The following is a 26,255-nucleotide window of genomic DNA, read 5'->3' as shown; positions in this document are numbered from 1 at the left end:
TGCACAGACTTGAATCCAGGGACATGCTAATGCCTCTTTTAGGCACATGCTCTATCACTGAACTACATCCCTGGCCCTTGGTCTTTTGTGTAATCCAAGCTAGCCTTGAATTGGATCCTATTGTCTCTGCCTACCTAGTACTGGGATGATAGGCAAGTGTCACCATACCAGTGCCTGAGCCCTTGATTTCTTTTTTGCATTTTCTGTTTGAGATCTGTAATGTGCTTTTGTGACTATGAGCACATAGATGTCTAAGGTGTGCATGTATTTATAATAACTTAGAATCACGCAAAACACACCACATCATTTTCCCCTAAGGTTTAATTGTAATGAATACATTTCCAATGATGAACGTACTATCAATCCACGTCTTTGCTTATTTGCAATGGACAAACTTATGTAACATAACTCTTAGGTGAATAACTTTTGTCACTGTGATATTTTCGCTCTTCCTTTGTTTTTCTCTCTTCCTTCATTTTTCCCCCTCCTTGAATCATTTTTCTTCAATAGTTTAAGTCACTGCTGTTTTGGCTAAAGAGCAATCCTAGAACAATAATGTTTCAACTTGCAAGGAAGAACGCCCTTGTTGAGCTGATAGAATTCTACCAGCTGGATGAGATCCGTGAACCTGGTGTGGCCATCATCAAGCGTGTGGAACAGGGCACCGTCATCCTCCACCTGTGGGAGGAAAGGCGACACAAGGCTTTTAAAGAGCAAATCACCTAAAAAGCCATCGGGATTCAACTGTAGAATATAGTGTGAGTTCGTAAAACTAAGGACAAGGACAAGAATATCACCGTACGTCTACTTCTTTTTGTCAGGTGACTTGCCTTTTAAAGCCAGTCTCGTGTGTTTTGTGTTAAGCCGTGCAGCTCTGTTTTCTCTATTGTGAGTTCTCTCAGGGTTCTGCTCCATTCCCATGGGTCAAATATTCTGAACCAATGAACACCGAGAAATCGGTACTATTTCACGTAAAAGTTCACTGAAGATCCCAGGGCTCCCACTTACAAAAATTAATTTCCCTTTCTAAATGCTGTCTATTTAATGCCTCAGACTATTACAGATGAACATTCACATAATTTGTATCAGAAAATTAATTCTGAAGAAATCATATTTGATGCTAATGTAATGTCAGCTGTCTTTTTTTTATTTTGGTAGGGAAGTTTTCTGGTATTAAACAATTCATACTTGTTTGGGATATGGACCACATAATCAAAAAAAAGGGGGAAATAGTGTATATAGAGTTTGGATAATTGCAAAAGGAAGCAATTCAAAAGGGAACACTAGAAACTTAGCAATCTTGCATAACAACTTCCTGCACATAGACTGTGGGTTTTTTTTTTTCTGTGCTACCTGGTTCCAATATGCACATCACATACAAGATGGACATACAGGGATTGCCCACAGAAACCTCAGAAATCCCAAAACAAGGTGTAGCACAGAAATTTCTTCCATGTTCTAAGAATGCCTGCCAGTTCCAGAGTACTTAAATTCTATCCACAATGACTGAAAACAGCCCAGTCCAAAACAGGAACAACAACAAATGAATGCTTCTGAGAGAAGAGGAGAAAGGGCTTTCTACTAACATTAAAAAAACTGGTTTAGTAGAATTCTGGAGAAAGATTCTTCAGTGCCCTTTGAACAATAGGTGGTATGGGTCTAAACAATATTGCTAAATCATATTTCATGGAAAAAGGAAAATTTAATTTTTACAATTCCTGTATTTCTTATATTAATTCAGGCTCATAAAACCATTTCTGCCAAACTTAACTCTAGTCAAAGCACAAACTCCCAAATTATATTGAATAAAAGGAACAAAAGAAAACCAAAGTTTCCAAAAGCATATGCATTAAGATCATCTCTAATATACGAATGTGAAATCACAAATTACTTACTGGTATAATTTGAAAGTGCTTTACTTTTTGTCCATGACTCATTGACAGTACAAAAGTTTTTGGGTTACTCTGGCTATCCCGTACCAAGAAAACTCTGAAGAGAAAGAAAGAAGTTCCATATGTTTCTATGTTTATTCATGGAGTTCAGAGAAATACAGCATGGAACAAATCCAGGAAGTATACTCAGAAAGGCAGCCAGAGACTTTGCTACTGTTTACTCAATGGGAAAGATTATCCAACTTGGAAAATCCAGTTATTACATAATCTTAGGTTCTAAGACTATCATCACATAATGCAATTTTAGTAGACTCACTATGCAGCCCATTTGTCAGATTGTGTTCTCACAATGACCAAGATCATGTTATGAAGGCATCAATAACTACTTCTTCCTTCATTTCCCAGGTATTTCCTTGTAGCTTTTTCAGAAAAAGTAATCCATTATTATACATTTATTTTAACTTTGGGGTATATGCTCTTAAAAACAATCTTAAGATTGTAATATTTTAAATGCTACAGCAAAATATTTTAAGTAAAAGAAACATCCAAACAGTCTTTAACCTTGAAGATCGCAGCAGAAAAGTCTCTCTTATGTCAGCCTAGAAAAACAAGCCATGGCCTAAGGAATAAGGCTGCCAGGCTTGGATTCTGATTTACTGGCAGTGCAGGGTAAAAACAGTTTTGTATTAATTATTGGTGAACACACTGTGTAAATAGTCTCCACTGGTGACTCCAATACTAATCTTACTGTGCCTGAGCAAAGAGACAGCCAAACTTGAGGCACCACAAATGTCTGCTAAGCCTATTCATTTCATTTGTACTGTGTGAAATTCCTACATTACATCACTGAGAGATGGGACAAAGGGTGTTTTGGTGGTCAATTAAGCTGTGGCACTCATTCCCAGTCCAAGTGGATCACCACTGCCACCTGGTGGACGAATATTGCCATGACAACTTTCCAAAGAAATTTTGTTAAAAACCTACAGTAAGTCTTCTTTGGACAATAATTTCACTCCGCTTAAAAGTACTGAGCTCAGAATTAAAGAGAATGATAGCACTCCACAACAATGGCATATTTCTTTGTGATTTATCTTCTTCTTAGTCTCTTTAGATAATAACTTCACTACTTGTTTAAATATGTATACAGTACAAAGTCTTTTCTCGAGTCTGGTGAAATGCTGACCTGCTATTAATCATTCCAAATGTCAGTATTAAATCATCTCTCAAAACCTTGCTATCTTCTTAATCTATCCCTTGAAGACAAAAGCTCCCATCATCTCATGCTTAAACTGTACTGGCCCCATTCCTTACCCAAACTTCAATACAGCTTCCCAACTCATTCTCCAAAGAAGCTGAAACACTGAGCCATTTCCACCTTCAGACTACACATCTGTCCTAATATATCTTATTCTTCTGTGACCCGCAGCACCCCATTAAAAAAGACAAATATCATCACCAACTATTCTTTTTCATAGATCTGTATTCTTTTAAGCTATTAAAATTATAGAAAGGGAGACAGGGATATATAGAGACAGGGGAAAAAGTTATCGGATATTCAAAATGTATGAGAAAATGCTTTTTAGTTATTCTATTTTGCATCATACTCCTCCTAAAATTATGAGGAATAATGTCATAATATGGAGAATATTCTGGAATTGTATTAACTATATGTTCTAATCAACATGGTGATCTCCAAAACAGGCTTACCTTTTCCATCATACATGAATATCTGAGATGTTGGAATTGACACAGTATAATACTGATAGGTAAGAAATGAAGAATCCTATCCTGTTATATATTCCTTAATATAAACACATGCAGCACATACCAGTATTGTGGGAGGAATACAATAATAATTACCTCTATACATTAAAGGCACTTCTATTTTATGAGAGGTCTAGAGGACAGACTTGGTTGTTGTTGCTTTCTTGTACCAGTATGGGGATATGAACTCAGGGCTTGGGTGCTATCCCTTAGCTTTTTCACTCAAGGCTGGTGTTCTATCTCTTGAGCTTTATTCCTGTCTTTTGGCTGGTTCACTGTAGGTAAGAGTCTCTTAAGATACTTTTCTCTTAATCCATGTTGAATAACTTTTAGGATAAATCCAATTATCTGCCAGCCAAAACCAAAAAACATCAAACTTACCCATCCACAGGCCCTTGCTGAGTAATCAGTCTCTGAGCTTCATCCCTAGAGATTCTGTGGTGAAACCATGGCTGGGACCGATGGATCGCTGAAGACATAAAACGTAAGAGGAACAAAAGGGTTTGTTGGACATGAACTCTTCGTCCCAGTCTACCTTCCACCTATGCGACCACATCTCAGGGACATTCATCTACCTCTCAGTGACAACGACTGAGAACGAACATACCCAGGCTGGTGGCAGAGCTGTGTGAGGAGGCCGTGGGGCTGCCGTGATTGCCTAAGCGTAAGCATCCTTTCTTCTGAGCAAAGAAGGGGAAAACAAATCTCAACTTCTTGGGTGAAGCAAATGCAAATCATCAACAATTTAGAAGACTATGAAACTATCAGTACCCTCCACGCAAGTCCTTCCTCAACTGCCACAGAAAGGGCTTCAGTGGGATTTTCTATCACTCTGCTTTTCTGACCTGAGAAGTCCATGGCTACCAGGGAATTCTCTGATATGCTTCTCTGGAAAAAAAAAAGAAGACAGAACAGTTGAACCATGGAAATATGTTTGAATGGGATCTTTCCACGATTTTCCTGGCAATATACTAGTCCCAAAGAGTCTGTCAGAAGATTCAGAAGTTCAAATGCATATGTGGGATGAAACAGTCCTATAAAATATTTTCATAGAATAAGTTAGTATTTATTAAGTGATGTAAGTACTGCATAAAAAGATGAAAACGTTAAAACAAAGTGTATCTTTCTCCTGAAAGAGACCTCTTTTTTATTTTCTCTAGTAAGATGGCAAAACTGTAACTAACAAAATAAGCACCAAGAGATGAGTACCTGCAGAAGAGGGACTGGGCAAAGAAGAGGGGTGGACAAACAAAGGCAGGAAATGGGGAGGTGGGAGGGGAGGAATACAGTTTTAAAAAGCATTGTATATACTACAAAGTTAAGAAATGTAAGGGAAGGGGTGGATGCAGGGAGCTGAGAATGTTGAAAGGTGTGTCGCTGATCAAGATGCATTGTATTCATAACTTCTTTGTTAAATGGCAAATCCTTTGTACAATCATTTAAAGATAATTAATACCAAAGCATAACTATTTCTGGTTAAAAACACTAGTCCTGAACTCCTCTCCCTACTAATATTTCAGATACCTTCATTGTCAATTAAATAGCTCATCCACTTACATATAAAGCTATTTTACAAGATTCAAGATATCTGCAAGCTGTAATTTACATTGGCACTCATTTCTTTAGAAAGATTATTCAAAGTCTTATAATGAAGCACACTAAAATAAGTATTTTTAAGGTCAGCATATCAACTTTCATCTTATTTAGAAAATGAAATGGAATGGGATAATAATTTGGACAACTTTACAATATTATTATTTCTATTATTTAATAGGAGAACACAATCTCTTTTTTTCCCCCTGTGCCTGTACTGGGTTTATGCTTAGGGACTGAGCACTCTACCTTAGTTTTTTCTGCTCAAGTCTGGAACTCTATCACTTGAGCCACACCTCTACTTCCAGCTTCTTAGTGATTAACTGGAGATATGTATTTCACAGACATTTCGGCCCAGGTTGTGTTCAAACGATGACCCTCTCATCTCAGCCTCCTGAGTAGCTAGGTTTCCAAGTATGAGCCCGCTGGAACCTGGCACCTGTTCTCACCTTGTGCAGGGCTACACATGGAAATGGAAGGCTGGGTACTAAGCCTTCCTGACAAAGGGCGTGACATGAAGCTGATGACACCTTCAAATAAGTGATCTACTTTTGGCTAATGACTTCTTATTTTCCCATTCATTGAGGTGAAAGTAAACTATCCAACATCTGGATATAGTTCTTATTTTTGTTTGATTGAGACGTGCATGGTCTACAACCATCTTTTTTTAAATAAGATTTTTATTGTGAAAATGCTGTACAGAGAGGTTACAGTTACATGAGCAAGGTAATGAGTACATTTCTTATCAAGCATTGTGGCCTCCTCCTTTGTTTTTCCCCTAACATTCCTTCCCTCCCACCTCCTCAACTACACCTCCTCCCCCTAACTACACCTCCCCACCCCCACCTAAACCTAAATTGTAATGTTCGTTTTTCAACATAGTGTCTTGTACATGTCGTTGTTGCAATGGGTCCACCTGTATCCCTATTTAAACATTTTGTTTTTTTCCCTTCCCCTCCCCAAATTATACCAACATCAAATGCAGTGAAAACAGGGGTTATAGCATGGGGGAGGGACATAAAAAGCAACAAAAAAATCACATGGTACCTTATAAATACATTAGAAACAACAGCAAGAAAGAAAAAACCACTTGTGTCCCTATCTTGGGGTTCATTTCACTTCACATCATCTTATCTGACCTTTTCTGCCATCTTTTTAAAGCTATGCAGCCCTACAGGAAGTCATGAATTCTGAAAAAGAGCTGGCTGGCAGAACCTTGTGTCAATTATCTCACTTGGCACTGGGCAAGTTCTGTAGTCAGGCAACTGGAAGGTAGAGGCAAGAGGTAGTGAGTTCATAGTCAACCTAGAATATGTGGCTAGTCCTAGGCCAGTCTGAGTTAGATGGCCATACCTTGTCTCGGGTCACAAAAAGCCAAGAGCTAGGTAGGCAGTGGTGATTCACCTCTGTAATTCTAGCTACTTAGGAGGCTGAGATTGGAGGATGTGGATGAGACTCATTACCCCTTAAGCAGAGAGAACTAGAGGCATGGGCTAAGTGGTGGAGTATCCACTTTGAGCAAAGGAGCCAAATGAGAGCACCAGGCCCTGAGGTTAAGCCTCCACATCGGCCAAAACCAAAGAAATGAAAACAAAACAACAATTAAAAACAAGTTTTAGAAAAATTTCCTATCATCCCCAAGGCCCCTGGTTCCATCCCCAGCCCTACAAGAAGAAAAGAGAAAACCTTTCACTCATTTTGGACAATATGAAAAAACTTATAACTCTGCCAAAAAAAAAGGAAAATGCTCAATAGTTGTTATTCATGAATTAATAAACAAAGGGCAATTGTAATGGTAATTATAATGGTAAAAGAATGAGCAAAGTTCCATTAGGAGACATTTGGGTTATACCACTGAATACTGACTACAACAAATCTTTATTATTCCATCAGAAAAAAAAAAAGAAGGATTCCTTTCCATCCCACATGTCATTTATCAGCATTTGCTGTTGTTTCCTCCAACTATGTAACAGTATCCCCAAATCTTGTTATGGCTCATCTATATTTATCTAGCTTTCCCGAGATCCAGCATGCAATCTCCCATTTGTGACAGGAGCCATGGTAACAGAGAGCTCCTCTTTCCAGACAGATGCTGGCTCTGTAATCTCTACTGGTTGTCACAGCTTCTGTGCTCTTCTCATGCATGGTCTCCAGGGCTGGGATGTGGGCCATTCAGGTAGACCTGTGCTTCACCAATCAAAGCATCCTCCTTTCCAAAGCTCAGAGTAGCCTTCGTCCTAACTCTAGCTTTATGCTTACAGTTTCTCTGCACTCACAGGCCAAGATGGCTTCTGCAGTCTCAAGTTCCTGATAACATGAGAATACTATTAAGGAAAGGAACATAAATACATCACCAGTTGTTCTTTTAAAAAAATTATTGACTACAGCAGGCCAGAACATAAAATGAGATCACGCAGCATCCTACAACAACTCAGCTGGAGGGAGGGAGACTATGAGTCACGTAGGAAGCCATTTCATTTGCTGCATTAACTACACCAAGGGAACACACGGGAATACAGCAAATATTTTCCACTGAATGGCATGTGGGGGATAAAAAATTCATAGCATACCTTCAGTGGACAAAGAAACGGACAAGGTCATTTCCAGCTTGATTTTTTTTTCAGGCAGGAATGTAATTTTGGTAACATTAAGAATTATTGAAATGATCCTGTGAATTAGTTGTATTTATCAAATATCCCCCTCACTACCTTTTTAGTTCTTTCTTTTTAAGGGATGAAAAGGACAGACCTTAAGAAAAATTTCCACAGTCATAGAAACACAGATTCCTTTTCAAGAAAGAACAGGTCACGAATTCTGAAATCAGATCCACCCACTGCAACAGAGTCATGTGTGCAAAATGCTCCTCCACCTAGATGCATTTGAAGCATCTAAGGCAACCTAGAAGCTCTGCCATTCCCAAGAGGCACAGCAGCTCCTTAGCCTTTGTACTCTTAATTGCTTCATAAAATGCCATTTTCATGATGTTGATCTTTCCAATCCAGGAGCGTGGGAGTTTTTGCCACTTTCTAAGTTCTGTTTTGATTTCCTTTTTCAGATTTTTAAAGTTTTCATCATAGAGGTCCTTCACTTCTGAAAACATTACAGGATAGAATAGGAGAACCCCTAGGTCTCCTTGGCACAGGCTGAAATTTTCTTAATAGAGACCCAGAAACACAACAAATAAAAGAAAGGTTGGACAAATGAGATTGCATGAAATTGCAGAGCTTCTGCATGGAAAAGGACATAGCTAGCAAGATCAATAGAAAGCCCACAGATTGGGAGAAGGTCTTCATTAGCCATACAATGGACAAGAATCTCATATCTAAAATATACCTGGAACTCAAAAAATTAAATCCCAAAAAATTAAATCCCCCAAAAACAAATCTTCAAAGAAACAACTGCCCAATAAATAAGTGGGCTAAAGACTTAAAGAGAAACTTCTCTGAAGAGAAAAGAAGGACGGCCAATAGACACATGAAGAAATGCTCAACTTCTCTAGCCATAAAAGAAATGCAAATCAAAACAACATTGAGATACCACCTCACCCCAGTTAGAATGGCTATAATCAAGAACTCTAATAACAACAGATGCTGGAGGGGATGTGGACAGAAGGGAACCTTACTACATTGTTGGTAGGAGTGTAAACTTGTTCAACCACTTTGGAAAGCAGTATGGAGGTTCCTCAAGAGACTCCACATAGAGCTCCCCTATGACCCAGCAATCCCACTTTTGGGTATTTACCCAAATGATCACAAACAAGACCATACTAAAGCTACCAGCATGACTATGCTTATTGCAGCATTATTTACCATAGCTAAGATATGGAACCAACCCAGATGCCCCTCAGTAGATGAATGGATCAAGAAAATGTGGTATATATACACAATGGAATTCTATGCCTCTATTAGAAAAAATGACATTGCCCCATTTCTTAGGAAATGGAAAGGCTTGGAAAAAATTATATTAAGTAAAGTAAGCCAGGCCCAAAGAAACATAGGTCCCATGGTTTCCCTTATTTGCAATAACTAGTATATGTCTGAGTCAAGCAGAAAAGGTCAGATAAGTTGATGTTTGGGGAATGAACCCAAAGATAAGTATTCAAATGTTTTTTTTTCTTTCATGCAATTGTTTCTAACATATTTATAAGATGATTTCTATGTTTCTTTGTATGTCCCTCCCCAACAGTATAACCCTGCTTTCACTGTATTTGATGTTGGTATAATTTGTGGAGGGGAAGGGCAAAAACAAATCATTTCACTAGGGATAGGTGGACCCATTGCAACAATGAGATGTATAAGTTATGTCAAAAAATAAACTTTACAACTTTGGTGGGGGGAGGACCGGGTGGGGGGAGGTGGGGGAGGATGGGAAGGGATGGGAAGGGGAAACAACGAGGAGGCAACAATGCTTGATAGGAAATGTACTCGTTATCCTGCCCATGTAATTGTAACCCCTCTGTATGGTATTCTCCCCCCCCCCCAAAAAAAGAAGATCCAGCCTAGTGTCAAAAGAAAAGAATTTTTAAATTAAAAAAAAGAGTAGATTTTTCTCAAGCTCCTCATTCTATCCAGGATCACATCAACAGAGAACAGAATCCTCTGGCTAACTCACTTCTTTACCCTCCCCCTAAAAAGTGTAAAATGCCTGCGGATGCTTCTCATTTTGGAGGTGCACCATGTGACTGTGATGTGGGATAATAGCATGGTTGTTATGTAGGAGAACTCCTTTCCTTTCTCAAATGTATGCAGTTTAGAGGAGAGTATCATTCCTTGGATATATGACTAGAGTGTCTCTTCTTTTCTTGTGACTCCCTGGACACAGACCCTGCATGAAAAGCAGGAACAGCAGAAGTAGGTGAGAGATGCTAGCACCTACTCAGTCCTCAACTCTTCCATCAAAACCCAGAAGAGCGGGGTCCTCTACACATACCAAAGTAAACAGATGGGTCAAAGCATTTATGTTCCCTCCATGAAAATGCAAACAAGTATACACACACACACACACACTCACACACACACTCACACTCACACACTCACACACATACACACACTCACACACACATACACACACACTCTCTCTCTTACACACACTCTCTCTCTCACATACACACACACACACACACACACACACACACACACACACAGGCAAGTGGTTCTGTGTCCAATTGTAATTCTCAAACCACACACATTCCCATTACAAAATTACCAAACTTCCTCCTCCAGCCCGATTTCTACTGGGACTCACTAGAGAGTGTGTCACCCTCCATAGTATGTTGACTGAGTCAAACCAAACCGATCAAACTCTCGGACATGTGTTCACTGCCAACAGGACCACATTCAGTGAAGAAGGAAAGAATCGTATCATCTTTTTCATTCAATGACAGGGAAGTAAATGGAAAGTACTTGGTTCATATTAATTGAAAGAACTAAACAATAATTGTCTCCAAATTCTTTCTGCTATTAAAAGGATCATCTTAATCACTTTAGACTCTAAAGGAAATTTGGAGGGATTTAAGAAGGATTAAGATAATAAAATTCAATATTCTTTTTATATACATATGGATTGAAAGATAAGTGAAAACTGACAAACTAGTAAAATGTCTACCTTAAAGTTATTATTTAACAAAACTTCATGGGTTTCCTTAGTTTCTTATCTTAAGGCTTTGAAATCTTGTGCTACAATGACGCAAAATTATGCTTTGATAAAGGGACATGATGACAAAAATTGAAGTTTTCCTTCCACATCTTCTATCAGGCTTCCTAATCAATGTTATTTCATGCCTCATTTCTAGAATGAAGCACTTCATCTGCTGTGTTATATAGGGGACAAATGTGTCTTCATTCGTCACAGCCATGAAGAGCTGATTTTCAACCCATGTAGAAAATGCAGATTTCAAAAACGCACCTGAACTGATTTGTAATACAGGCACATACTCAGTATTAATTTCTAACATACTCAGTATTAAAAAGCCACAAAAATCACAGCACGTAAACTTTAAGTTCAAAAATAAATTTCTTGTGTTAAGACACAGGAATTTAAAATTAGGTCCTAAAGATGGTAAAAGATGTATATACGTGAGTCTGGAAAACAATACCCGAATTACATTGAGTAGAATCTGTGAAGGAGTGTTGTCATTAAAATAATGCACGACTTATATTTTGGCTTGTAGTTTTAGAGTTTCCTGGAAAGCAGTCTCTTTTTAGGGACCTAGAACTTTAAAAAAAGAATCATTGTTAGAAAACCAGAATACAAATGAGTTCCTGTGAGAATACTGCGGCTTCTGAAATTCTAAGCCATTTGCATGTTTATAGTAGTTTTCAACACTAAAATAAACCTGCAACCAAAACCAACAGTTAAGAAAACACAACCTGTAATGTCATAAAAAAGATTCTACACATGTACCTTATTCAGATCTAATCTTCAGATCTTCAGTGTCACAATGGCCCACCATATCATACAAAGATTTTGTATACTTTATCTCCTTTCTTTTTACTGTCTCTAAGTAATTAAAAATGGCATCTAATGAACACCATGAATCTCAATTAAATACTTTCAATACATTACAGTGATTTTTGTCACCTAGGCTGCTCCTATGTAAAATCCAAGAGAAAATTCAATAGCACATTGTATCAAAATCATACCACAGTCACTTTACTTGACCAAAAGGATATAATGTAAATGTACTACAGCATGCATTTGTAGTACAATCTATGTTAAACTAAGTGATGTGAATATAAAATCCAAATCCAAACAGGAGTTCCTTACCATAGGTGAGATACTCTGAGGACTGCATCCGCTTCTACCTTGGTATGGGTGCATGTAATTCTGGTACAGCTGCATGCCATACTGCAGAATAAACAAAAACACATTCTCAGTACATGTATTACACCAATAATTTATCATAAAGTCAACATTATCATAAATTATACATTATTGATATAAAAAGAGTTTAGAACACTGCCTTAAAACAAATATGGTAAGCAATCACAACTTTCAAATGATAAAACATCTAGTGCTCTGCAACAGTACATTTTAAAAGACAATTTTATGGCCAGGGCTGTTGGCTCATATCTGAGATCCTAGATATATGGGAGTTAGGGATCAGGAGGATAGTGGTTAGAGGACATCCCAGGCAAAAAGTTCAGGAGACTTCATCTCAACTAATAGCTGGGCACATGGCACAGGATTGTCATCCTAACTTATATGGGAAGCTGAGACTAGGAGAACACCAGTTACAGGCCCATTCAGGCAAAAGAACTGACAAAACCTCATCTCAGCAGAAAAAGTTGTGTGGGGTAGCAAATGCCTGTTCTCCCAGTGATGGCAGGAAATATACATAGAAAGGTCGTGGTCCAGGCTGATGCCAGGCAAAAAGCAAGCCCTGTCCCAAAGGATAGTTAGGTAGTAAGTGTTAGAGGCATGGCTCAAGCAATAGGGTGCTTCTATCACAAGCAAGAAACTCAAAGTTCAAATCCCCATAACACACACACACACACACACACACACACACACACACACACACACACACACACACACACACACACACACGTTATTAGGGTGCTTCTATCACAAGCAAGAAACTCAAAGTTCAAATCCCCATAACACACACACACACACACACACACACACACACACACACACACACACACACACGTTATTCTCCCAGACCCCAACTTGAGGTTCAGCAACCAAGTATATAGTATAAAGCTCCAGTACTGACATTTCCATTCACTGTGCTTGCCCAGCAAACATGTCCTACAATTACTTCAGAGGGGTACCCTGTCTTGTGATGAGACATCATGCTTTATCCCCAAAGCATATGAAAACCTCACACACATCCTAAGCAGTTCTGGGTAAAAGTTTCTGTTACTCTGAGGACTGACTGAATCACTTTGTCCCCTTGGTAAATCTGGAAATGTGGTGGTGGGTGGAGAGGCACTGTAGCACCTTTGTGTAAGTATCCTTCCAGCATTGGTATTTGGCTTCAAAATGAAGGAAACTTCAAAAACAGTGAACAGGGTGATTTGAAAGTGTGTGGGAGAGCACTAGCAAAGCTGAGGAGGAGGCAGTGTCTTCAGAAAGCTGGAAGGCATCAGGAAAAGACAGAATTGAAATACAATTGTGTTATTTATTTATACTGCACTGGATGTGTTCCCTTTCAGACCTAGAAACTACTCTCTTTGATTTCTGTCACTTTGCTAAAATAAGAAATCAAAGGGACAGACAGATATTTTTATTTCTGCTTTTTTCTTTTTCTTTCTTCCTTTCTTTTTTTCTTTTTTTTTTTTTTTGCTATACATTCTCTACAGTTTTTTTCCCCGTTTTATGCAGCCACATTGCACTCACAAGTTAGGCCCTCATATCTGGTGTTTAATCCCCTGCCTCCCATTTCCTCCTGCTGTAGCTTTGGGCATGACCATCCCTGGCCAAGATGACCATCATTGGCCATCCTCCCACCATCATCACATGGCCCTAGCAGCAGGGGCTGCTCAGGGAGTAGCAAGCAAAGCTGTCCACATGGGGAGGACCGTGCAGGCAAGCATAGGGAACAAGGACAATAGCTTTGGCAAATACGTTCCCATCAACTCCACCATGTTGGATCTGATCATCTCTTGTCTGTCCCATCTGGAAGAGCATAGCCACTCTAATATTTATCTGCAGGAACTGTTGGAGTTCAACCATAGGAATGCCTTGAAATGGAGGAGTAGCTGTGGGAAGCTGCCTAAGTACCTCTGGCAACCAACCTTCCTTCCTTCCCTCCTTCCTTCCTTCCTTCCTTCCGTCCCTCCTTCCTTCCTTCCTTCCTTCCGCCCTTCCTTCCTTCCTTCCTTCTTCCTTCCTTCCTTCTTCCTTCCTTCCTTCTCTCCTTCCTTTTTTTTCTTTCTTTCTTTTGTACTAGATGTTGAACTCAGAACATGGGTGCTTTTCCTTGTCATTTTTAGTTCAAGGCTGTCTACTAATTGAGCCATAGCTCCACTTCTGGCATTTTTAGTGGTATATTGGAGATAGGAGTTCCATGGACTTTCCTGCCCCAGCTGGTGTTGAACCTCAATCTTCAGCTCTCAGCCTCCTGAGTAGTTAGGATTACAGGCATGAGTCACCAGGCCTGAGCTCTGAAAGCATCAAGCAGGCTCCTACTCTGCCCCCTTAGACCATAATTGAGCCAATTATCTTCTTAAATCCTGGCTTTCGTGTGGCCTTGTGGATTTCCCTGTGTCATCACCTTGCTGCCTCGGTCAGCTTCCACAGCCCTGTGTCCTCAACTAATGCCAAGCGTGGGCTTGCAACCAACTAGTCAGCCTGCACACCTGTGCCCAGGCCTCAGATAGTCACAATAAATAGGCTCTCCACATTAAAAAATAAATAAAGTTCTTATAACAAGACATCGAATCAACACCATAAAACAAAATCCTATCAGCAGGATGAGTTCAACTTAAACATTCCAACTGAGATGTTTCTCTATTTCCTTAAAAGTAATACCAACAAAGTGGATATATTTGGAAATTAGGCAAAAAATCTTGGGGGAAGGGGAGGCTAGAAGAGTCATTTTTTAAAAAGATTTTGCTTTTCACATGAATATCAAACTACATTCCTTTAAATTCTCTGAACTGACTTCCTTATCCAATTATTTCCCAACTTCTAAAAGTGATGTTTTCTTTTTAAAAATCTAGGTTTGATTGACATTAATAAAACCTAAAAAAATTTACTTTAAACCAACCTTAAACCTTTAATAACTTGAACAAAAAAAACATGACAGAGGAGCTGGATCCCTAGACAAGTTCATTTCAGAGACTAGATAATAACTTCAAACCAACACTTCTACAAGAAACATGCTGTTTGGCCACCTTTTATTTATCTGCATTGAAAAGCTGCTTACATACTAATAAGACTGTTTTCTTCAAAGATGTGTTGTCTCTGATGCCTGCAGCATTAGGAAGTTGCCTCAGTGCTGCTGGGGGTCTTTAGTAGGCATTTAACTCTGGCCGAGGGGAAGGGTATGGGTCATCTTAACATTTCCCTGTCCTATGGAGGGGCATGTACGAGACCAAAAATCTGCTATAGAGGCTGGCAGAGTTCTAATTGGAGGATAGGAGCAGGCATGACACTTAACCAGGACACTGTGCATACACAAAGCCCCTGTTCTCTAAGTCTCAGATGTTCTGTAATTCTACACATAAGCACGATTGCTCCAGAAGAAAAAAGAAAATTGTCTCCTATCTTGTCTCTATGAAGAGTTTACATATGTATATATGTGGAAAATGAAGAATTAAACAAGAGACTACCTTCTTAGTGGGATGCTATTTCAATATCTAATAATAGGACATTAGGAAAACAAAAGGGAAGTTCTGGTCCAGCAAACACAGCACAAAAAGTCTCCCTGTTCCTCCCCAGGAAGAACAATAATAAGTGCTGGAAATAACATGCTAGGCAACCCAGGGAGATCAACAAAGGGATGGCAGGAGTATTTCTAAACCCAGGTGAGTCTGCCTTACCAGCAGGGGATGCATGCAAGAGCCCCACTAACAAACTGCAGGCCTGGCTTCCATGTTGGGGAAATTTATTCCAATTATATGTACTGGTATGATAAATATGTGTACCTATATGCATATGTAGATGTACACAGAGTATACCTCAAAAGTGGGAAATGACAAAATGTATAACTGAATACATACAAAATAATTGAAGTAAAAACAAAGGATTCAGTGGCAAGACACCTGCCTTACATGCACTAGGCCCAGGTTCAACTGCAAACACTATAAAAAACTGAAAGCATGTAGCTGGTGACTCAAGCATGTAATCCTACCTAGGAGGCTGAGATCTGAGGATCACGGTTCAAATCCAGCCCAGGCAGGAAAGTCTGTGGCACTCTTATCTCCAATTAACCACTAGAAAACTGGAAGTGGTACTGTGGCTCAAGCGGTAGAGTGCTCGCCTTGAGCTGAACAACTGAGGGACAGCGCCCAGGCCCAGAGTTCAAGCCCCACGACAGACAACACACACACACACACACACACACACACACACACACACGAGGTCTTTCCTTGTTGCTGTTGTTTTAAATGTACAAGTGACTTTTTTTGTTTCCTTTGTATGTTCTTCACCCTGCTGTCACTGTACTTGAATTTGGTAACCTGCATCTTGTATATATATATATATATATATATATATATATATATATATATATATATATATATATATATATATATATATGTGTGTGTGTGTGTGTGTGTGTGTGTGTGTGTGTGTGTGTGTGTTTGTGTGTGTCTAATTTGGGCAGGGGAAGTAGAAAACAAAATGCTGAAACAAGGACACAGGTTGACCCATTGCAACAATCATACCCACAAAACAGAATTCAACTTTACAACTTTGGGCAGGGTGGGGTGAGGGGGAGTGAGGGAGGTGGGGAAGGGTAGGGATAGTGGGAGAACAAGAGGGAAGGGTAACAACGCTCAACAAGCTATGTGACCATTGCTTTACTCATGTAACTGTAACCCTTCTTTCTGTACAGCATCTTTACAATGAATAAAATTTTTCAAAAGATAAAAAGTATAAATGATATGGAAACACCATGCCATCATTTAATTTATTTATTAGTTTTTTATGTTTTTTATTCTAAAATACTGTACAGAGGGGTTATAGTTACATGAGTAAGGTAAGGAGTACATTTCATATCGAACACTGTTACCTCCTCCTTTGTTTTTCCCCTACACCATCTCTTCCCTCCCCACCACCCCAATTCCCACCTTCCCCTCCAAGTTAGTTTTCTACAGAGTGTCTTGTACATCTCATTGTTACCATGGGTCAACCTGTATCCTTGTTTCAGCATTTTGTTATTTCCCTTCCCTTCCCCAAGTTAGAAAAATGTATATACAAGATGCAGGGCACCGACATCAAATACAGTGAAAACAAGGGTTATACCATGGGGGAAGAACATACAAGAGAAACAAAAAAAATCACATGGTACATTTTTGATACATTAAAAACAACAGCAAGAAAGAAAAAACAAATTGTGTCCCTATCTTGGGGTTCATTTCACTTAACACCATCTTATATGATCATATGTACATAGCTTTTAACCTTTTCTGCTTATCCTTGCCTTATACTAGTTATTGCAAATAAGGGAAACCATGGGACCTATGTTTCTTTGGGCCTGGCTTACTTCACCTAATATAATTTTTTCCAAGTCTTTCCATTTCCTAACAAATAGGGCGATGTCATTCTTTCTCATGGAGGCATAGAATTCCAGTGTGTGTATGTGTGTGTGTGTGTGTGTGTGTGTGTGTGTGTGTGTGTGTGTGTAATCTACTGAGGGGTATCTGTGTTGGTTCCATATCTTAGCTACAGTGAATAATGATGCCATAAACACAGTTTTGCTGGTAGCTTTAGTATAGCCTTTTTGTGATCATTTGGGTAAATGCTCCAAAGTGGGATTGCTGGGTCATAGAGGAGTTCTATGTGTATTCTTTTTATTTTATTTTATTTTATTTTATTTTATTTGAGAACATACTGTACAGAGGGGTTACAATTACATGGGCAGTATAATGCACACATTTCTTACCAAGCATTGCAGCCTCCTCCTTTGTTTACCCATCACCTCCCTTCTATGTATATTCTTTTGAGGAACCTCTATACTGCTTTCCTAAGTGGTTAAACAAGTTTACACTCCCACCAACAATGAAGTAAGGTTCCCATTTGGCCACATCCCCTCTAGCATCTGTTGTTATTAGATTTCTTGCTTGTAGCCATTCTAACTGGGGTGAGGTGGAATCTCAATATTGTTTTGATTTGCATTTTTTATAGCTAGAGAAGTTGAGCATTTCTTCATGTGTCTATTGGCCATTATTATTTCCCTTTCAGAAAAGTTTTTCTTTCTTTTTTTTGGGGGGGTCCGGTCATGGGGCCTGAACTCTGGGCCTGGGTGCTGTCCCTCAGCTCTTCAGCTCAAGGCTAGCGCTCTACCACTTGAGCCATAGCGCCACTTCCGGCTTTTTTCCTTTTGCTTATGTGGTGCTGAGGAATCAAACCCAATGCCTCAGGCATGCAAGGAAAGCGCTCTACCACTGAACCACCTTCCCAGTCCCAGAAAAGTTTTTCTTTAAGTGTTTGACCCACTTTGTATTGGGCAATTTTTTCTTTGAGGATTTGTTGTTCGGTGATACAGTTTTTTGAGTTCTAAGTATATTTTAGATATGAGACCCTTGTCCAATGTATGACTAGTGAAGATCTTCCCCCAATTCGTTGGTTTTCATTTTGTTTTGTTTTTTGGGTCCAGTCAGGGGCCTGAACTCTGGGCCTGTGTGCTGTCCCTCAGTTCTTCAGCTCAAGGCTAACACTCTACCACTTGAGCCACAGCGCCATTTCTGGCTTTTTTTTCTGCTTATGTGGTGCTGAGGAATCGAACCCAGGGCCTCATTCATGCAAGGCAAGCGCTCTACCACTGAGCACCTTCCCAGATCTATAAATCTTGCTAGCTATGTCCTTTGCCATGGAGAATCTGCAGCTTCATGAAATCCCATTTGTCCAACCCAACAATAGCAAGGATAAAAACCATATGATTATCTCAATAGATGCAGAAAGAGCATTTGAAAAGATCTAACACCCCTTTATGATGAAGGCTCCTGAAAAACTAGGAATCCATGGAACATTCCTCAATATAATAAAGGCTGTGTATGACAAACCTACAGTCAGCATTATACTAAATGGTGAAAAGCTAAAGCCATTTCCTCTAAACTTAGGAATGAGACAAGGATTCCGGTCTCTCCACTTCTCTTCAATTTAGTATTAGAATGCCTACCTACAGCAATAACAAAAGATGTCAATATAAAAGGGATGCAAATAGGGAAAGATGAAGTAAAACTCTCCCTCTTTGCAGATGACATGATCTTGTATTTAAAGAATCCCACAGACTCCACTCCCAAATTACTCAAGCTGATTCAAAACTTTGGCAAAGTAGCAGGGTATAAAATTAACCCTCAAAAATCAGTGGCTTTTCCATATGCCAACAATGAGAAGAGTGCGGCTGAAATCAGGAAAGCCACTCATTTGCAATAGCCCCACAAAAAATAAAATACCTAGGAATTAACTTATCCAAAGAAGTGAAGGATCGCTATGGTGAAAACTTTAAAAACCTGAAAAAGAAAATCAAAGCAGAACTAAGGAAGTGGAAAAACCTCCCATGTTCCTGGATTGGAAGAATCAACATCATGAAAATGGTAATACTTCCCAAGGCTATCTACAAATTCAATGCAATACCTAACAATATTCCAACCTCATTCTTCAAGGAAATAGAAGAGGCAATTCAAAAATTCATATGGAACAATAAAAGACCCTGAACATAAAAACAATCCTTAACAGAAACAACAGTTCAAGAGGAATATCAATACCAAATTTCAAACTCTACTACAAAGCCATAGTCATCAAAAGAGATTGGTACTTACAATGCTTGATAAGAAATGTACTCATTATGTTGCCCATGCAATTGTAACCCCTTTGTACAGTATTTTCACAATAAAAAAAAAGAGATTGGTACTGGCAGAAGGACAGACCTGAGGACCAATGGAATAGGACAGAAATGAACCCACAGAACCACCCACCTAATCTTCGATAAGGGAGCTAAAACAATAGAATGGAAGAAAGTAAATGGTGCTGGCAAAATTGGTTAAACGCCTGTAGAAAACTAAAGCTAGATCCTTATATATCACCAGAATCAACTCCAAATGGATCAAAGACCTTGGAGTCAAAGCAGACACCCTGAAAACATTACAGGAAGGAACAGGAGAAAATCTAGGTCTCCTTGGCACAGGCCGAAATTTTCTTTTTTTTTTTAATGTATTTATTTTTTTATTGTGAGAATACCGTACAGAAGAGTTACAATTACATGGGCAAGATAATGAGCACATTTCTTATCAAACATTGTTGCCTCCTGTTTGTTTCCCCTTCCTATCCCTTCCCATATCGCCCACCACCACCACCAAAGTTGTAAAGTTCATTTTTCGACATAACGACTTGTACATCTCATTGTTGCAATGGGTCCACTTATATCCCTAGTTAAACAATTTGTTTTTTTCCATTCCCCTCCACAAATTATACCAACATCAAATACAGTGAAAGCATGTGCTATATCGTGGGGGAGGGACATACAAAGCAACATAGAAATCATCTTGTAAATATGTTACAAACAATTGCATGAAAGGAAAAAAAAAACATTTGAATACTTATCTTGGGGTTCATTCCCCTAACATCAACTTATCTGACCTTTTCTGCTTGACTCAGACATATACTAGTTATTGCAAATAAGGGAAACCATGGGACCTATGTTTCTTTGGGCCTGGCTTACTTCACTTAATATAATTTTTTCCAAGTCTTTCCATTTCCTAACAAATGGGGCAATGCCATTCTTTCTGGCATAGAATTCCATTGTGTATATATACCACATTTTCTTGATCCATTCATCTACTGAGGGGCATCTGGGTTGGTTCCATATCTTAGCTATGGTAAATAATGCTGCAACCCAGAAACACAACAGATCAAAGAAAGGTTGGACAAATGGGATCGCATGAAGTTGCAGAGCTTCTTCATGGCAAAGGACATAGCTAACAAGATCAATAGAAAGCCCACAGATTGAGAGAAGATCTTCATTAGCCATACAATGGACAAAGGTCTCATATATAAAATATAGTTGGGACTCAAAAAATTAAATCCCCCAAAAACAAATCTTTAAAGAAACAACTTTCCTATAAATAAATGGGCTAAGGACTTACAGAGAAACTTCTCTGAAGAGTAAATAAGAATGGCCAATAGACACATGAAGAAATACTCAACCTCTTTAGCCATAAAAGAAATGCAAATCAAAATTTTCTTAATATTATTGTTTTTGTGGGTTATGGGGCTTGAACTCTGAGTATGAGTGCTGTCCCTCAGCTCTTCAGCTCAAGACTAGCACTCTACCACTTGAGGCACAGTGCCACTTCCAGTTTTCTGAGCGGTTTATTGGAGATAAGAGTCTCACAGACTTTCCTGCCCGGGCTGGCTCTGAACCACAATTCTCAGATCTCAGCCTCCTGAGTAGCTAGGATCACAGGTGTGAGCCACCGGTGCCTGGCTTGCCATAGTTTCATTAGAATCTGTTTTTTTCTTTACATTAGACATAATTAATGATTTATGCTGATAAATTCAATGGAATCACAGAATCACTGAAGTACTGATTTAAGGAAGTGGGTTTACATCTAGATTCCTAATGCTAAGCTCAACTTAAAGGGAAGAAAGACCTAACAGCCAGGTAGAAGAGCATTTCCTCTATCAGTCCAGCATGATACCTAAGTTCAGGAAACCAGAGAAAACCTGAAATAACCAGCACTGATGGTAGAAGGGTGCTAGATAAGGTTGCTAGGCTATATTAGACAGACAGACAGACAGACAGACAGACAGACAGACAGACAGACAGACAGACAGACAGACAGACAGACAGACAGATAGATAGATAGATAGATAGATAGATAGATAGATAGATAGATGGTGCTAGGGCAAGTGTAACTTCAGTGGCTCCATGCTATTTCCCTATCTTATAACTAAGCTCTCAACTAGATGGCTTCTCAGGGCCTCTGAAATTCGTTATTTTCTTCTTTTGTTTTCTCTCTTTCCTTCCCTCCCTCCTTCCCTGCTCTCTTTTCTACATGTCTATGGCAATCAGCATCAAAACAACAACAACAAAAGTAATAATAATGTAACCAAAACACCAATAATATACCAAAACACCAGCAGGAATTGAAAAACACAAAGTTCAATATAAACCACTGGAAAAAGTCCACAAAATTTTCAATACCATGTTACATCCCCTAAGATGGTTATAATATTTCAAACAGGAAAGTGACAGATTTTGGCAAAAATATGGGAAAAATGCCATGGGAAGGTTAAAATATTCCAGCCACTGGAGAAAACATGTTGACAATTCCTCAAAAAGTTAAATGCAGAATTATCATATAACCAGCAACTCTAGTTCCCTGCATACCTGTCAGAAACCTGAAGAGTGCTGTCCAAATACTTCTGCAAATATGTTCATAATAATACTATTCATCAATAAATGTCCATCGCTAAATGAAAGGATAAATTGTTTATCCAAAACATATATACACACAATGGACTATTTATGTAGCCATAAAATAGAATGAGCTAAAATGAGATATGGTATGGCTGGGTGCCAGGGCTCACACCTCTAATGTTAGCTATTCAAGAGACTCAGATCCAGAGGATTGTAATTTGAGTCCAACCCAGGGAGAAAATTCCACTAGATTCCATCTCCAAAATAATCAGCAAAAACCTAGTCTTGAGCAAATAAGTAGAGCAAGTGGGAGGCCAAACTGCAGTTAATGATTCAGAAACACAACAAATCAAAGAAAGACTGCATAAATGTGACTGCATTAAATTTCAGAGCTTCTGCACAACAAAGGATATAGCTAGAAAAATATATAGAAACCCCACAGACTGAGAGAAGATCTTCACCACCCATACAACAGATAAGGGTCTCATATCTAAAATATACCATCAGCTCAAGAAATTAAATTACTCCAAAACAAACCCCTAAAGAAACAACCATCCCATTAAAAACTGGGCTAAAGACCATAAGAGAGACAGCTCTGAAGAGGAAATATGAATGGGCAAGAGGCACATGAAGAATTGCTCAACATCTCTGGCAAGTCAAAACAACATTGAGATGCCATCATACACCAGTTAGAAGGGCCATAATCAAGAAATCTAACAATGGATGCTGGTGGGGATGTGATCAAAGGAGAACACTATTGCACTGTTGGTCGGAGTGCAAATTTGTTCAATAACTCTGGAAAGCAGTGTGGAGGTTCCTCAAAAGACTACACATAGAGTTCCCTTATGACCCAGCAATCCTACTTCAGGGAATTTACCCAAACGACCCAAAACAAGGACACACTAAAGCCACCAGTACAATGATGGTCACTGCAGTATTATGTAGCATAGCCAAGACATAGAACCAACCCAGATGCTCCTCAGTAGATGAATGGATGAAGAAAATGTGGTGTATATATATATATATATATATATATATATATATATATATATATATATATATATATATATATATATACACACACACACACACACACACACACACACACAATGTAATTCTGTTTCCATCAGAAAGAATAACATTTTTCCATTCATAAGGAAAAGGAAAGACATGGGAAAAAATATATTAAGTGAAATAAGCCAGACCCAAAGAAAAGCAGGTCATCCGATTGCCCTTATGTGTAAGAACTAGAATATGATATTCTTAACAAGGGATTTCAACAACCCAAGTGCTTAGTACAAAGGACTATATATGATGAAGCATCTTAACACAAACTACAACTTATGGAAATGAGGTTTTCAATAGATCCTGTATATAGTTCATTCTTTTTCCTCTATTGTCTTTTTCTTTCTTCATTTCTCTTAGTTTTTTGTACCTCGTGTTTTGCAATTAATAGACAATGCAATATGTGAAAGGGACAGGGAATCACAGAATAAGTAGAACAATGGATGAATCACAGCAACATTGATACTCACTTGACACTATGTTGAATATGAACATGACAACTTGCGGGAGGGGAGAAAGGAGGGGTAAGTGAAAGATAAAGAGGGATGGGTAACAATGATTAAAAAGAAATGTACTTATTGCCTTACATAAATAACTATAACCTCCCCCCCAGCTCATCACCCTTTTCAATTAAAAAGAAAACAAAGATATAATATGGAGGGAAGAAAACTATTTTGCTGAGTAAAAATCAGGTACCGGTTTCATATTAAATTATTCTGCTTTTATGAATTATTAATAGGCAAATTAATGGAGACAACATAAAGAGTATGTTGTCCAGAGTTGGGGAGTACTATTTATGGGTGTTCAATCTGTTTTTGAAGCAGTTGTGACTATCGTAGGTGCTTCTTGATTGTTTATACTAAGTATAAAGTATAAAAGTAGTTTAATTTTCTATTACATAAAATTTTACATCGATTTTAAAAATTAAAATAATACAAGATGTTGTTGAATAGAGGGATGGAGAATGATGGAAGGGGTGAAACTGGTATCGATGTACTACATGTATAAATGGACATGTCGGAGTGAAAGCTCTTTGTAGAATTATTTAGGTAATAAAATTAAATAGGAAAAACAAGAATGCAACACAAAACTGTCCTCTAATCCCAGCAGGATAACTCATGCGATTGGGATTATCCTTCCCTTCCTTACACTGATCTCTCCCTTGCTAAGGATGGGAGTAAAATAAACAAATCACAGGAGTAGCTAAGAAAGAAGTGGCTAAAAGGGCAACAGCAGAAGGAAAACCATGAAACTGAAAAACTCAGAAAACTGTAAACCAACAGGAAGCTTTTGTCAACAACCACATTGCCTATCAGCCAAAATGAAATGAGGAGCCTCAAGTTTCAAATAAGATCCCACTCACTCTGATTTTCATTTCCAAATGTCACAAAAAGTTATTGTAATGCATTGCTAGGAATCTTACTCTTCCCTTGTACATAATACACACAGAGCATAGCATATATAGTCCATAAATTGGTAAATTATCTTAGCTTCCAGGTATGAATTATAGAGTTCTTGGGGAAATGCTGAAACATCACATTTTAGAGAAAGGATTTAAGCACACCAGTAAACCATATATATGGGTGACCTTGGCAGCAATAGGGATAGTCACATTCTTTAGATTGCACATTTTCATCTTTTCTCAATTGTGACTACCATGTTTCACACCAATTTTGATGCTTTCTAAATGAAGCATTGGTCAATTTTATATTAAGATGATATTAAATTCACTGGTGTACTAGTTTTTTAAATAAAGATGTCTAACCAGGCTACTACCTACTTAAGAGACTAAGATCTGAGTTTAAAGTCAAGCCAGGCAGGAAAGTCCCTGGGATGCATATTTGTAATTAATCCTCTAAAAGCCAGAGGTGGAGCTGTGCCTCAATGGTTAGAGACCTGGCCTTGAGCAAAAAAGCTCAGGAATTACCCAGGCCCTAAGTTCAAGCCCCAGGACAGGCACCATATTTTTTTTTCTTTTTTTTTCAATACCTATTCATGGGGAAAATTCTCGAAATTTGACTTATTAAACTAGAAAGCAACTTCTAAAACCCTTACATGAACCTAAAACAATTGCAATAAAGATATAACCACTAGGGTCATCTTAAAACATACTTCAGGTAGGTTTACTGGCAATCAAATAGAATCCTTCTTTCACACACAAAAGATATATGGACTATGTTTGCTTTTTTAGGTTCAAAACAATGAACACACTTGGTGGTGTATTTTCTTTTTCTTTCTCATCTAGCCACACCATTCATGGTGAGTTTTCGCCCGATGTTTTCAAACTCTCCTGGTACCCATCACATTGAACATAAACTTAGGCTCCACTTAAGAAAGATTACCTTAAGCAATCTAAGGGCAGTCACCCAGCACATCCTAGTCTGTTCTTCTTCCGCACAGAACATTTTCAGGTCTCGGAGCCCTCCTGCTTTGTTAGGCTAGAAGGCCACAGCACATTGTTTATCGTTAATGCATATCTTGAAGGTAACACCTGTTGAAATAAAAGCCACTAAAATTCTCCTATATATAATAGAAAGCTCTCTTTTTCAAAAGAAATTAAAAGAAACTTAAGCTTACCTAAAAGGCTGAGACTTGCTTTACACACATATCAAAATATTAAGCCTGTACCTTAAAGCAGAAGCCATAGGGTGTCGGAGCTCCATGTTTTTTTTTGCCTGCCACTGACACATAGATATCACTAGTGCCAAATTCGCTGAAAAACTGCAAGTGCCGTGGTTCCTTAAATAATAAAAATAAAACAAAAATATATGCACAAATACTGAAATGAATACATCATTTCCCATTTTTGTATTTTGATTACATTATGATATGGGCAAAATTATCTATCTCACACAGAATTTTCCATACACTGTCATAAAAATAAACTCACAAAGGATAAAATG

General features: G+C 38.5%; 1 protein-coding gene across 2 annotated transcripts in view; it reads right to left on the bottom strand.

Annotated features, from left to right (window-relative positions):
* Positions 1-306: 306 nt before the first annotated feature.
* Grb14 (growth factor receptor bound protein 14) overlaps positions 307-26,255 on the bottom strand; it is a 137,378-nt gene continuing 111,429 nt past the window's right edge. For both annotated transcript variants that reach the window (XM_070021850.1, XM_070021859.1), the window contains 8 exons: positions 25,981-26,091; positions 25,695-25,790; positions 12,015-12,095; positions 4,428-4,544; positions 4,264-4,336; positions 4,038-4,125; positions 1,896-1,989; positions 307-678 (listed from right to left, as the gene is read on the bottom strand). In XM_070021850.1, coding sequence (XP_069877951.1) covers positions 532-678; positions 1,896-1,989; positions 4,038-4,125; positions 4,264-4,336; positions 4,428-4,544; positions 12,015-12,095; positions 25,695-25,790; positions 25,981-26,091 — 807 coding nt within the window. In that variant the 3' untranslated portion in view covers positions 307-531. The remainder of the gene's footprint in view (positions 679-1,895; positions 1,990-4,037; positions 4,126-4,263; positions 4,337-4,427; positions 4,545-12,014; positions 12,096-25,694; positions 25,791-25,980; positions 26,092-26,255) is intronic.

Source organism: Dipodomys merriami, unplaced genomic scaffold (genome assembly GCF_024711535.1).
Source record: "Dipodomys merriami isolate MVZ:Mamm:240054 unplaced genomic scaffold, mDipMer1.0.p SCAF_1, whole genome shotgun sequence".
Classification (NCBI taxonomy): Eukaryota; Metazoa; Chordata; class Mammalia; order Rodentia; family Heteromyidae; genus Dipodomys; species Dipodomys merriami.
The sequence above is the reverse complement of the archived record's forward strand: the minus strand, read 5'-3'. Positions and strand labels throughout refer to the sequence as shown.